The following is a 15,294-nucleotide window of genomic DNA, read 5'->3' as shown; positions in this document are numbered from 1 at the left end:
GTAGAGGAAAAACACCAATACCAAGTTGTGTCTGAATCTAAGGCCGGCGTCACACTGGCGTATTGCATCGGATGCGAGAGCATCGGATGCAATATGCTAATGACACTCGGCTCCTGCTCGCAGCAGAGCAGGAGGCGAGTGTCATGTGTCTGTGCTCCGATTCTCTCGCACAGGGTGGATTGGGGCACAGCTGCGGAGGAGGCGGAGAAATGAATTTCTCCATCTCCTCCATTGCTGGGGTCCGCTTATAGCGCACATCACTCGGATGATATCAGAGTGGTGTGCGCTGTCTCACTCGCACCCATAGGCTTATATGGGTGCGAGTGAGCCGAGAGTTTTCCTCGGTCCATGACAATCGCAGCATGCTGCGAGTGTCTCGGACCGAGGAAAACGGCCGACAACAAGTCAGCTGCTGGGAGCGGCACCATATGCTAACACTGGTCAGAGTGCAATGCGATTTTTTTTATCGCATTGCACTCAGCCGTATTACGGTCTAGTGTGACCCCGGCCTAACACCTTAAAACACACTTGTGTGAGGAGAGAGCACTACAAGATTTACCTTTGGTAAAGTGATGTGTGGTATATGAGCACACCCAAAAGGGGTAGAAAACAATGTATTTAGTCCGTTTGCTGTAGAAGATAGTGTAAGGATTAGAGCAGGCTTAATACACTGGACAAATACACAATGGAATACTAGGTTACCCATCGGATTAAAGATGCACTATGTCACGGATCAATAATGCTTTAAGGATGGAGAGCCCACATGTGCGTATAACAGAGGGTATTACCTTGCGTGCCCGGCTGGAAAAGCGGCGCTCCCGCGCCCTGCTGTTGCTGTGCGTGCTAATGGCAGTATGTGAGCCCTTTTTATCCCCCTCAGGATGAACGCTGCTGTCTGGACGGTCCCGCCCCCGGAAGTGACATCAAGCCGCCCATGATGCTTAGCGCACTAGCGTCCCTGTTGCTATGGACGCCAGTGTGTGAGCCGCCGACCGGCAGGTGAGGCGCACGTGCAGTAAGCCCATGTGACGTAACCGCTGTCCCAGAGATGCTGCGTTATGCAGTACAGGGCATGTAGATAGTGCGCATGCGCGGGGATGTCCGGCGGTAACTCCGTAGAGTATTATTATTATTAATATTATTATTATTTATTGTTATAGCGCCATTTATTCCATGGCGCTTTACATGTGAGGAGGGGTATACATAATAAAAACAAGTACAATAATCTTAAACAATACAAGTCATAACTGGTACAGGAGGAATGAGGACCCTGCCCGCGAAGGCTCACAATCTACAAGGGATGGGTGAGAATACAGTAGGTGAGGGTAGAGCTGGTCATGCAGCGGTTTGGTCGATCGGTGGTTACTGCAGGTTGTAGGCTTGTCTGAAGAGGTGGGTCTTCAGGTTCTTTTTGAAGGTTTCGATGGTAGGCGAGAGTCTGATGTGTTGTGGTAGAGGGTTCCAGAGTAGGGGTGATACGCGAGAGAAATCTTGTATACGGTTGTGAGAAGAGGAGATAAGAGGGGAGTAGAGTAGGAGATCTTGTGAGGATCGGAGGTTGCGGGTAGGTAAGTACCGGGAGACGAGGTCACAGATGTATGGAGGAGACAGGTTGTGGATGGCTTTGTACGTACATGGTATTAGTACCTAGGAACCCAAAGTCTAGTGAAGGTTTGGAGAAAAAGCCACTCTATTAGGTGCGGATAGGGCATGGTAAATGTTGACTAATCCAGATATCGGTGACCTGTATATTAAGCGTAACCCACCAAGGTAAAATTGGGAGCACCTGATTCATGTAGGGAGAACCTAATTTAGACACTATACTCTGTGTGGAGAATATGGATAAAAGGAAAAGGAAGAAAAATAAAAGTAAAAATAAATAAATAAAAATGGAAATAAAAATTAAAAATAAGAAAATAATAATAATAGAATAATAAATGAAGCAACAAATAATAAAGAATAAAATATATATGGAGCAGTGCTAATTGAAACCAAAAAATGAAAAAAAGAAAAAAATTAAATGAAATATTGAATAAATAATAGAAATAATAATGGTAAAAAATACTAGAGAAATAATAAAATATAAAAATGAAAAAATATAAAAATAAAAATAAAAAAATAAAAAAGTGGAAAAATAAAAGAAAAGAAAGAAAAAAGAAAAAGATGAAAAAAATGAAATCAAAGGATGCACCAAAACTGGAAGAACTAACACGAATAGTTCACTCAGACCAAAATCCTGATTCTTAAAGAGCACGGACTCACCAATGGAGGATCAAAGTCAGCGTGTCTGAAAATCGAAAAGAGGAGAAGGTTAATAACCCCTGAGATAGACTCGGTTCCAAGGTATCCAAAGTGTATATCCAGTATGTTTCTCTCTGTTTCAAAAGCTTAATATGGTCCGCTGATTCGTGTTAGTTCTTCCAGTTTTGGTGCAAACTTTGTTTTCATTTTTTTCATCTTTTTCTTTTTTCTTTTTTTCTTTTCTTTTATTTTTCCACTTTTTTATTTTTTTATTTTTATATTTTTTCATTTTTATATTTTATTATTTCTCTAGTATTTTTTTTACCATTATTATTTCTATTATTTATTCAATATTTCATTTAATTTTTTTCTTTTTTTCATTTTTTCATTTTTTTGTTTCAATTAGCACTGCTCCATATATATTTTATTCTTTATTATTTGTTGCTTCATTTATTATTCTATTATTATTATTTTCTTATTTTTTTCTTTTTATTTCCATTTTTATTTATTTTTACTTTTATTTTTCTTACTTTTTCCTTTTATCCATATTCTCCACACAGAGTATAGTGTCTAAATTAGGTTCTCCCTACATGAATCAGGTGCTCCCAATTTTACCTTGGTGGGTTACGCTTAATGTACATGTCACCGATATCTGGATTAGTCAACATTTACCATGCCCTATCCGCACCTAATAGAGTGGCTTTTTCTCCAGACCTTCACTAGACTTTGGGTTCCTAGGTACTAATACTCTACGGAGTTACCACCGGACATCTACATGCCCTGTACTGCATAACGCAGCATCTCTGGGACAGCGGTTACGTCACTAGGGCTTATTGCGCGTGCGCCTCACCTGCCGGTCGGCGGCACCCACACTGGCGTCCATAGCAACAGGGACGCTAGTGCGCTAAGCACCATGGGCGGCTTGACGTCACTTCCGGGGACGGGACCGTCCAGACAGCAGCGTTCATCCTGAGGGGGATAAAAAGGGCTCACATACTGCCATTAGCACGCACAGCAACAGCAGGGCGCGGGAGCGCCGCTTTTTCAGCCGGGCACGCAAGGTAATACCCTCTGTTATACGCACATGTGGGCTCTCCATCCTTAAAGCATTATTGATCTGTGACATAGTGCATCTTTAATCCGATAGGTGCAGCTTATTTGACATATCCCCTACACAAACGCTGCCTTCCACTTACCTAGGTAACCTATTATTCCGTTGTGTATTTGTCCAGTGTATTAAGCCTGCTCTAATCCTTACACTATCTTCTACAGCAAAAGGACTAAATACATTGTTTTCTACCCCTTTTGGGTGTGCTCATATACCACACATCACTTTACCAAAGGTAAATCTTGTAGTGCTCTCTCCTCACACAAGTGTGTTTTAAGGTGTTAGATTCAGACACAACTTGGTGTTGGTGTTTTTCCTCTACTCTAGGTTTTGGACTTTGGGGTTATTATTTTTGGGTTCCTCTACCTATTGTGTACCAGATACTATGTACATTGTGTTGTTATTATTATTTATATTTTGTATGATCTTGTGTATATATATGGCATGTTTTTCTTTTTTCTTTCCGCAGCGATATATGATTAAGGCCCCGGAGGGTCCGAAACGTCATTTTTTTCGTTACGCTTTGTGTTCACATTTTGTATAGTGATGCTATGTTAGTGGTGTACACAATAAAGTGTTCATTTTTTGCACGATATTCCACTTGTGAGTGCGGTATAATTCCAAATTACTTGTCTTTCTGTCTGTAACGGAAATCCCGAGTCGCTGAGCAATCAGCGACAGGCTTAGTCCGGCCACAAATTGACCCCTCCCTACTCCCCTTCAGTCAGCGCCAGTGTGTCGCCTCATCCCGGACCACCTTTTTACTATTGATGCTATCTGTGCAGCATCAATAGTAAAAAGATATAATGTTAAAAATAATAATAAAAAAAAAAATCATGCTATTCTAACCTTCCGTCGCATCCAGAGCTGTCCCGCTCCTCCCGATGCTCTCGGCAGCTTCCGTTCCCAGAGATGCATTGCGAAATTACCCAGATCTCTGGGAACGGAAGCTGCCGGCCGCATCGTGAGGAGCGGGACAGCTTCGGTGGACAATGGAAGGTGAGTATATAACTATTTTTTATTTTAATTCTTTTTTTCTCAGGGATATGGTGCCCACACTGCTGTATACTACGTGGGCTGTGTTATATACTACATGGGCTGTGTTATATACTACGTGGCCTGTGTTATATACTACGTGGCCTGTGTTATATACTACGTGGCTGCTATATACTACGTGGCTGTGCTATCTACTGCGTGGGCTGTGTTATATACTACGTGGCTGTGTTATATTCTACGTGGCTGTGTTATATACTACGTGGCCTGTGTTATATACTACGTGGCTGCTATATACTACGTGGCTGTGTTATATACTATGTGGGCTGTGCTATATACAGTTAGGGCCAGAAATATTTGGACAGTGACACAAGTTTTGTTATTTTAGCTGTTTACAAAAACATGTTCAGAAATACAATTATATATATAATATGGGCTGAAAGTGCACACTCCCAGCTGCAATATGATAGTTTCCACATCCAAATCGGAGAAAGGGTTTAGGAATCATAGCTCTGTAATGCATAGCGTCCTCTTTTTCAAGGGACCAAAAGTAATTGGACAATGGACTCTAAGGGCTGCAATTAACTCTGAAGGCGTCTCCCTCGTTAACCTGTAAGCAATGAAGTAGTTAAAAGGTCAGGGGTGGATTCCAGGTGTGTGGTTTTGCATTTGGAAGCTGTTGCTGTGAGCAGACAACATGCGGTCAAAGGAATTCTCAATTGAGGTGAAGCAGAACATCCTGAGGCTGAAAAAAAAGAAAAAATCCATCAGAGAGATAGCAGACATGCTTGGAGTAGCAAAATCAACAGTTGGGTACATTCTGAGAAAAAAGGAATTGACTGGTGAGCTTGGGAACTCAAAAAGGCCTGGGCGTCCACGGATGACAACAGTGGTGGATGATCGCCGCATACTTAATTTGGTGAAGAAGAACCCGTTCACAACATCAACTGAAGTCCAGAACACTCTCAGTGAAGTAGGTGTATCTGTCTCTAAGTCAACAGTAAAGAGAAGACTCCATGACAGTAAATACAAAGGGTTCACATCTAGATGCAAACCATTCATCAATACCAAAAATAGACAGGCCAGAGTTAAATTTGCAGAAAAACACCCCAAGAAGCCAGCTCAGTTCTGGAAAAGTATTCTATGGACAGATGAGACAAAGATCAACCTGTACCAGAATGATGGGAAGAAAAAAGTTTGGAGAAGAAAGGGAACGGCACATGATCCAAGGCACACCACATCATCTGTAAAACATGGTGGAGGCAACGTGATGGCATGGGCATGCATGGCTTTCAATGGCACTGGGTCACTTGTGTTTATTGATGACATAAGAGCAGACAAGAGTAGCCGGATGAATTCTGAAGTGTACCGGGATATACTTTCAGCCCAGATTCAGCCAAATGCTGCCAAGTTGATTGGACGGCGCTTCATAGTACAGATGGACAGTGACCCCAAGCATACAGCCAAAGCTACCCAGGAGTTCATGAGTGCCAAAAAGTGGAACATTCTGCAATGGCCAAGTCAATCTCCACATCTAAACCCAATTGAGCATGCATTTCACTTGCTCAAATCCAGACTTAAGACGGAAAGACCCACAAACAAGCAAGACCTGAAGGCTGCAGCTGTAAAGGCCTGGCAAAGCATTAAGAAGGAGGAAACCCAGCGTTTGGTGATGTCCATGGGTTCCAGACTTAAGGCAGTGATTGCCTCCAAAGGATTTGCAACAAAATATTGAAAATAAAAATATTTTGTTTGGGTTATGTTTATTTGTCCAATTACTTTTGACCTCCTAAAATGTGGAGTGTTTGTAAAGAAATGTGTACAATTCCTACATTTTCTATCAGATATTTTTGTTCAACCCTTCAAATTAAACGTTACAATCTGCACTTGAATTCTGTTGTAGAGGTTTCATTTCAAATCCAATGTGGTGGCATGCAGAGCCCAACTCGCGAAAATTGTGTCACTGTCCAAATATTTCTGGCCCTAACTGTAATACATCACTGTGCTATATACTACGTGGCTGTGCTATATACTACGTGGCTGCTATATACTATGTTGCTGTGCTATATACTACGCGGCTGGCTGCAACCAATCAGCGATATTGGCGTGGAATTTAACCCCCACTCACAGCGCGACGTACATACATACATACATACATACATACATACATACATACATATTCTAGAATACCCATTGCGTTAGAATCAGGCCACCCTCTAGTATATATCTAATAGCAAGGCCGATGTTTATGAATTAACGTTTAATTAAAAAAAAAAAAACGGGAAAAAAAATGGCTTGGGCTCCCGCACAATTTTCTGCGCCAGAGGGGGAAGCCGACGGCTGGGGGCCAATATTTGTAGCCTGGGAAGGGGGTAATACCCATGGCCCCTCTCTAGGCTATGAATATCAGCCTGCAGCTGTCTGCGTAGCCTTTACTGGCTATTAAATTAAGGGGACCACCCAAAAAACTGACGTGGGGTCCCCCTATATGTTATAGCCAGAAAGGCTATGCAGACAGCTGTGGGCTGATATTCATAGCCTAGAGATATCAGCCCGCAGCTGTCTGCATAGCCTTTACTGGCTATTAAATTAAGGGGACCCACCCCAGAAATGGCACATCTGTAAGATGCGCCAATTCCGGCACTTAGCCCCTCTCTTCCCACTCCCCTGTAGCGGTGGGATATGGGGTAATAAGGGGTTAATGTCACCTTGCTATTGTAAGGTGACATTAAGCCTGGTTAATAATGGAGAAGCGTCAATAAGACGCCTATCCATTATTTTTTTAACCCTTTCACTACTCTAGGATTAATAAAGACACAGACAGAAAAAAGTATTTTAATATTCTTAATTTAACCATACTTGCCATACTTGATCGCCTGCATAAAAAATTAAAATAATTAACCAACCGTATACTACCTGTCTGTCGTAGTCCAATTAATAACGAGTTTCCCACGACGATCTCCCCTATAGAACAGTGACATCGGGTGCTATCACTGCTCTATAGGCCCTCCAGTGACACTGACAGGAGACCATGGCTCCTGCTGTGTATCACTGAGGTTACCTTAGTTCAGAGTCTCACTTAATTGCAAAAGCTGCGTGGAAATTTTCCCTCACAGCAGTGCCGCAAGTGAGACTAGGGACTATTTCTCACAGGGGCGTAGGAATACATTGCTGAAGGATACCTTCTGTCATTGTATTCCTGGAGCCCCTGGAGAGCGGTCGCATCAGCTGATGTGGCTGCTCTCCACGGGAGATCGTCATGGGACACTCGTTTTAATTGGATATCTGCGGACTCAGGGAGTGTAGCGTTTGTTTATTATTTTAATATTTTTTACAGGTGACAATGGCTTCGGGAATCAAGGTGACGAGGTGATGGTGAGTATGTACTCTATGTTTAATGTACTGTATGTCTATATGTATGTAGTGTATGTATGTGTTGTGTGTTGCATGTCGCATGGTGCATGTCGTATGGTGAATGTTGTATGTCATATGTTGTATGGTGTATGTTGTGTGTTGTATGTGCACACAGTCTAGACAAGTCCAGCTCTGCTACATCTGGATACCTGACATCCAGATTTAGCAGAGCCGGTAGATGATCGCCGGAGATAACTCTCCAGCGATCACCTACACTGCAGCATTCTCACAATCAGCTGATCAGCTGTTTGCGAGAACCAGACTAGCGACCGGAGATAACTCCCGGTCACATGCACGGCAGTTCTCGCGATAAGATAAGTTATCGCGAGAACTGCAGTGGACGAGGGACTTCCGGCAGCGGGACAGGTGAGCCAGCAGACATGCGTAGAAAGCTGCATTTACGCCGTTTCTACGCATGTGACTAATCATTAGATGCAGTTTTACCGCATCTAATGATAGTCTATGGTAAATTTTCGGCACGGCGACGGAGCGTCGCCGCATTGTAAACAGACATGCTGCGTTCTGGAAAGACACACCGCATGTTCGTTTACGCGGTTCTGCCACCTGTGTGTTTTACCGCATAGTGGAGACGGGATTTCAGGAAATCCCCTCCACTATGCTGAAACATCTGGACGCTGCGTGTGTGACGCTGCGGCTCTAAGCAGCGTCAAACACGCAGCATTTCCTGAACATGGAAACATACCCTAAGTCTTCAGGAGTGCACTGCTCATCAGGCAGCAGAAAGCGGAGAGGAGCAGTGCGCTCTTCAAAGCAAAAGATTAGAACAGCACATGTAATGTCAGTTTTCAAAATTTCGGGCATTTGTATCATTATCGTAGCTCGAATATCGTGCATAGTATTCATCAGACTTTTAGACATTTCTGAAGTCGTACTACATCTCCTTACTTACGGTATATATATTTTTTCATCTTAATTCCAGTTTGGAGAAGGAGTATTCCTATGTGGTGAAGGAGTTGAAAGCGGAAATTGAGAAGCAAAACAGAATGATAATAGATCAGGCTATGAAACTGAAGACCTCAGAAGAAAGCTTGGCCGCAATGGAACTGAACATTGAAAAGGTACAGACTCATGAGATTTTTATATTTGCAGTATTAACCCTTGCCCAACATGGCCAATTTTTTTTTTGTTTAAATTTTGTCCTCCCTCTCCTCCAGTAGCCATAACTTTTGTTACATTTTTATCCACATAGAACTATGAGGCTTGTTTCTTGCAGAATAGATTTTACTTTTGAATGGGGGGGTGATTTTGAACCTTTGTTTTTGTGTTTTGTTTTTTTTATACTACATTCATTACTCCCCTTAAATGACTTGAACCACCGTATTGCTGCATATATTAAAAATAATGGTCCCCTTTAACCCCTTCATGACTGGAGGTATTTTAGTTTTTGTCTTTCGCTCCCCTTCTTCTCAGAGCCATAACTTTTTTTTCTTTCATTTTTCCATCTATATGGCCTTGTGAGGGCTTATTTTTTTGCGGGATGAGTTGTACTTTTGAACGACAACATTGGTTTTAACATATTGTGTACTGGAAAATAGAAACAAATTCCAAGTTCAGTGAAATTGCAAAAAAGTGCAATCCCACAGTTGTTTTTTTTTTTTTGTTGTTTTACCATGTTCACTAAATGCTAAAACTGACCTACCATTATGATTCTCCAGGTCATAGACACTAAACATGTCTAGGTTCTTTTTTATTTAAGAGGTAAAAAATAAATCCAAAATTTGGTAAAAAAAAAAAAAAATGATATGAGACCTGTAGCGTCTCCATTTTTCATGATCTAAGAGTGAGTGAAGGCTTATTTCATTACCTCAATTGTGTCCATAGAGTAGTTTCCGACTACATATTAGTATTGCTCAGGTTCATTTTTTACCACTTGTGAAAAAGAAAAAAAAAATGAAACTAGAGCAACAGTTTAGTGGAGAAAATGTAATATTTCTTGATTGTGCCCAAATGTTACACAATTCTCTGAGAAAACACCTGTGCAAAATGCTTACTGCACCAAAATTCCTTAAGGAATAGGGTCTAGTTTCCAAAATTGGGCCACATTTTAGGGATTTCTGCTGTTTTCACACCTTAGGGCCTCTTCAAATGCAGCATGCTGTCGACATTCTATTCCATTCATATTTATGCACCGAAAGACAAATAGCCCTATTTCCATCCCGAGGACTACTGTATACCCAAACAGTAGTTTCCAACTTCCAACCATATATGGGGTATTGCTTCTTTCAGGAAATATTTTGTAATGAATTGTGCAGTCCATTTTATTTTATTAGCCTGTGACAAAAATGACAAACCTGAAACTGAAGCAACATTTTAGTGTAAAAAATATATTGTTTGTTATTTATTTTGGTCTTTCCATGAAAACTCATACTTTCATTAATCAAATGAGTTGCCAAATGAATTGAAAATCTAGTCCAGACACACAAGGTTCGAAAAAAAATTTTTTATTTGAAATAATAATTTTCTCCTTCAAATTTTGCTTTCGTCAAAAAATGCTCCCTTTGCTGCAATTACAGCATTGCAGACGTTTGGCATTCTAGCAGTTAATTTGCTGAGGTAATCTGGAGAAATGTCACCCCTTGCTTCCAGAAGCCCCTCACACAAGTTGGTTTGGCTTGATGGGCACTTTTGTGTGCCATACGGTCAAGCTGCTCCCACAACAGCTCAATGGGGTTGAGATCTGGTGACTGCGCTGGCCACTCCATTACAGATAGAATACCAGCCTGCTTCTTCCCTAAATAGTTCTTGCATAATTTGGAGGTGTGCTTTGGGTCATTGTCCTGTTGTAGGATGAAATTGGCTCCAATCAAGCACTGGCCACAAGGTATGGCATGACATTGCAAAATGGAGTGATAGCCTTCCTTATTCAATATCCCCTTTACCTTGTACATATTTCCCACTTCACCAGCACCAAAGCAACCCCAGACCACCACATTACCTCCACCATGCTTGACAGATGGCGTCAGGCACTCTTCCAGCATCTTTTCAGTTGTTCTTCATCTCACAAATGTTCTTCTGTGTGATCCAAACACCTGAAACTTGGATTCGTCTGTCCATAACACTTTTTTCCAATCTTCCTCTGTCCAATGTCTGTGTTCTATTGCCCATATTAATATTTTCCTTTTATTAGCCAGTCTCAGATATGGCTTTTTCTCTGCCACTCTTCCCTGAAGGCCAGTATCCCAGAGTCGCCTCTTCACTGTAGATGTTGACACTGGCGTTTTGCGTGTACTATTTAATGAAGCTGCCAGTTGAGGACCTGTGAGGTGTCAATTTCTCAAACTAGAGACTCTAATGTACTTGTCTTGTTGCTCAGTTGTGCAGTGGGGCCTCCTACTTCTCTTTCTACTCTGGTTAGAGCCTGTTTGTGCTCTACTCTGAAGGGAGTAGTACACACCGTTGTAGGAAATCTTCAGTTTCTTGGCAATTTCTCGCATGGAATAGCCTTCATTTCTAAGAACAAGAATAGACTGACGAGTTTCACATGAAAGTTCTTTTTTTCTGGCCATTTTGAGAGTTTAATGGAACCAAAACATTTAATGCTCCAGATTCTCAACTAGCTCAAAGGAAGGTCAGGTTTATAGGTTCTCTAATCAGCCAAACTGTTTTCAGCTGTGCTATCATACTTGCACAAGGGTTTTCAAGGTTATTCTAACCATCCATTAGCCCTCTTATACAGTAAAGGTACCGTCACACTGAGCAACTTTATAACGATAGCGATCCGTGACGTTGTAGCGTCCTGGGTAGCGATATTGTTGTGTTTGACACGCAGCAGCGATCAGGATCCTGCTGTGAAATTGCTGGTCGGAGCTGAAAGTCCAGAACTTTATTTCGTCGCTGGATCACCCGCTGACATCGCTGAATCGGCGTGTGTGACGCCGATCCAGCGATGTGTTCACTGGTAACCAGGGTAAATATCGGGTTACTAAGGGCAGGGCCGCGCTTAGTAACCCGATGTTTACCCTGGTTACCATTGTAAATGTAAAAAAAAAACACTACATACTTACATTCCGGTGTCTGTCACGTCCCTCGCCTTCAGCTTCCCGCACTGACTGTGAGCGCCGGCCGGCCGTAAAGCAGAGCACAGCGGTGACGTCACCGCTCTGCTTTACGGCCGGCGCTCACAGTCAGTGCGGGAAGCTGAAGGCGAGGGACGTGACAGACACCGGAATGTAAGTATGTAGTGTTTTTTTTTTTACATTTACAATGGTAGCCAGGGTAAACATCGGGTTACTAAGCGCGGCCCTGCGCTTAGTAACCCGATGTTTACCCTGGTTACCCGGGGACTTCGGCATCGTTGGTCGCTGGAGAGCTGTCTGTGTGACAGCTCTCCAGCGACCAAACAGCGACGCTGCAGCGATCGGCATCGTTGTCTATATTGCTGCAGCGTCGCTAAATGTGACGGTACCTTTAGCAAACACAAACTACCATAAGAACATAGGAGTGATGGTTGTTGGAAATGGGCCTCTATACACCTATGAAGATATTGCATTACAAACTAGACGTTTGCAGCTAGAATAGTCATTTATCACATTAACAATGTATAGAGTGTATTTCTGAATCATTTAATGTGAGCTTCATTGGAAAAAACTGTGCTTTTCCTTCAAAAATAAGTAAATTTCTAAGTGACCCTAAACTTTTGAACGGTAGTGAAAGTAAATTAAAAAATTGTATGACAACCACATCAGTATCAATAGATTTGTTTTTTTTTAGCCAGTTTCTGATAATATCATGCAGTGATGGTGGTACATGGCTTTTATGTTTAATTATGAAATGTAATGACTTTCTTAATGTTAATCAGAGCAAAAAAAAACAGCTGTCCTTGGAGGAGACTTACGGATGTAACATGAGCGAACTGCAGATACTGGTGGAAACCTTTAAAACGCCAAGCCATCATCTATCAGGTTAGTTGAAGGTCCAATATGACAGATGCATCTGTCAATGTTATAAAATGACTCCATTGTGGGAATTATACAGATGTCTCCTTCAGTCACCTTCCCTGCACATTCTCGTTTGATGACATGATTGAAGTAGTCCTCACAGCAGTCCACTATGCTGACTGCCTGGGAAAAGCTAAGGGGAAGAGGACCTGCTGTTGTCAGTCCATACGTTGATTTACTAGTTGTATAATTTGGGAGAACCATCAGGAAAGGGCACACAGGTTAGACATTGAATCCAACAGAGAGAAAAGTCTTCTCAATGTACCTGCAAAGGGAGCAGATGTTTTCATGGGACTAAGCCAAGTTCTACATGTCATGTAAGGTTGTATATTCATAAAAGGTCATGTAGGATACTAAAGACTTAACAAGACAATTTTTGTATCAGGAGCCGCTATTTTCTACTTTATAGTCAATTAATATTTCATGATTTTTATTAAAGTCACAATTATCTTAAAACACAAACTATAACAGTTTTGTCATTTTTATTAAAGGGGATGTTTGGTGAAAAGTTATTTTTATGCACAGGATAGATGATAACTTTTTGTTCAGTGTTGGCCCGACCGCTCAAACCTGCACCGATTGGGAACTTTTTTCTCCACTAGAATAGAGCAGCAATGCACATGTGTGACCTGTGCTCTACTCTTCACTTATGGGAAAACCTAACAAAATTGAGTCAGAGCATATGTTGGTTTTACCAATAAGTGCAATGCATAGGTGAGCATTCACACTGTGGCCATTTAACCAGCAGAACCTAAGTTAAAAACCAAATGAGCAAATACTCTGTAGTAAGTAAATTAATAGTAGTAGTAAAGGAGTCCCACAACAGAGTTTTTCCTTTATTTCTGAGGTCAGAAGATCGCAGCGTTTGGCTACATGCATACCTGCACTGGTTGGATCTACCAGCTAACATATTAAACACCTTCTTCTCCACGGTATTCACGGTGGAAAATGAAATGCTAGGTGAAATCCCAAGAAACAATGAAAACCCTATATTAAGGGTCACCAATCTAACCCAAGAAGAGGTGCGAAACCGGCTAAATAAGATTAAAATAGATAAATCTCCGGGTCCGGATGGCATACACCCACGAGTACTAAGAGAACTAAGTAATGTAATAGATAAACCATTATTTCTTATTTTTAGGGACTCTATAGCGACAGGGTCTGTTCCGCAGGACTGGCGCATAGCAAATGTGGTGCCAATATTCAAAAAGGGCTCTAAAAGTGAACCTGGAAATTATAGGCCAGTAAGTCTAACCTCTATTGTTGGTAAAATATTTGAAGGGTTTCTGAGGGATGTTATTCTGGATTATCTCAATGAGAATAACTGTTTAACTCCATATCAGCATGGGTTTATGAGAAATCGCTCCTGTCAAACCAATCTAATCAGTTTTTATGAAGAGGTAAGCTATAGACTGGACCACGGTGAGTCATTGGACGTGGTATATCTCGATTTTTCCAAAGCGTTTGATACCGTGCCGCACAAGAGGTTGGTACACAAAATGAGAATGCTTGGTCTGGGGGAAAATGTGTGTAAATGGGTTAGTAACTGGCTTAGTGATAGAAAGCAGAGGGTGGTTATAAATAGTATAGTCTCTAACTGGGTCGCTGTGACCAGTGGGGTACCGCAGGGGTCAGTATTGGGACCTGTCCTCTTCAACATATTCATTAATGATCTGGTAGAAGGTTTACACAGTAAAATATCGATATTTGCAGATGATACAAAACTATGTAAAGCAGTTAATACAAGAGAAGATAGTATTCTGCTACAGATGGATCTGGATAAGTTGGAAACTTGGGCTGAAAGGTGGCAGATGAGGTTTAACAATGATAAATGTAAGGTTATACACATGGGAAGAGGGAATCAATATCACCATTACACACTGAACGGGAAACCACTGGGTAAATCTGACAGGGAGAAGGACTTGGGGATCCTAGTTAATGATAAACTTACCTGGAGCAGCCAGTGCCAGGCAGCAGCTGCCAAGGCAAACAGGATCATGGGGTGCATTAAAAGAGGTCTGGATACACATGATGAGAGCATTATACTGCCTCTGTACAAATCCCTAGTTAGACCGCACATGGAGTACTGTGTCCAGTTTTGGGCACCGGTGCTCAGGAAGGATATAATGGAACTAGAGAGAGTACAAAGGAGGGCAACAAAATTAATAAAAGGGATGGGAGAACTACAATACCCAGATAGATTAGCGAAATTAGGATTATTTAGTCTAGAAAAAAGACGACTGAGGGGCGATCTAATAACCATGTATAAGTATATAAGGGGACAATACAAATATCTCGCTGAGGATCTGTTTATACCAAGGAAGGTGACGGGCACAAGGGGGCATTCTTTGCGTCTGGAGGAGAGAAGGTTTTTCCACCAACATAGAAGAGGATTCTTTACTGTTAGGGCAGTGAGAATCTGGAATTGCTTGCCTGAGGAGGTGGTGATGGCGAACTCAGTCGAGGGGTTCAAGAGAGGCCTGGATGTCTTCCTGGAGCAGAACAATATTGTATCATACAATTATTAGGTTCTGTAGAAGGACGTAGATCTGGGTATTTATTATGATGGAATATAGGCTG

At 41.8% G+C, this 15,294-nt stretch overlaps 1 protein-coding gene across 1 annotated transcript in view; it reads left to right on the top strand.

Annotated features, from left to right (window-relative positions):
* The window catches only part of CCDC171 (coiled-coil domain containing 171), a 149,241-nt gene that overhangs the window by 67,245 nt on the left and 66,702 nt on the right, over positions 1–15,294 (top strand). Inside the window, exons 9-10 of the mRNA XM_069766329.1 lie at positions 8,697–8,835; positions 12,576–12,678. Of these exons, the coding sequence (XP_069622430.1) occupies positions 8,697–8,835; positions 12,576–12,678 (242 nt within the window). The remainder of the gene's footprint in view (positions 1–8,696; positions 8,836–12,575; positions 12,679–15,294) is intronic.

This window comes from Ranitomeya imitator, chromosome 1 (genome assembly GCF_032444005.1).
Source record: "Ranitomeya imitator isolate aRanImi1 chromosome 1, aRanImi1.pri, whole genome shotgun sequence".
Classification (NCBI taxonomy): Eukaryota; Metazoa; Chordata; class Amphibia; order Anura; family Dendrobatidae; genus Ranitomeya; species Ranitomeya imitator.
This window is presented reverse-complemented; position numbering and strand designations above follow the sequence as displayed.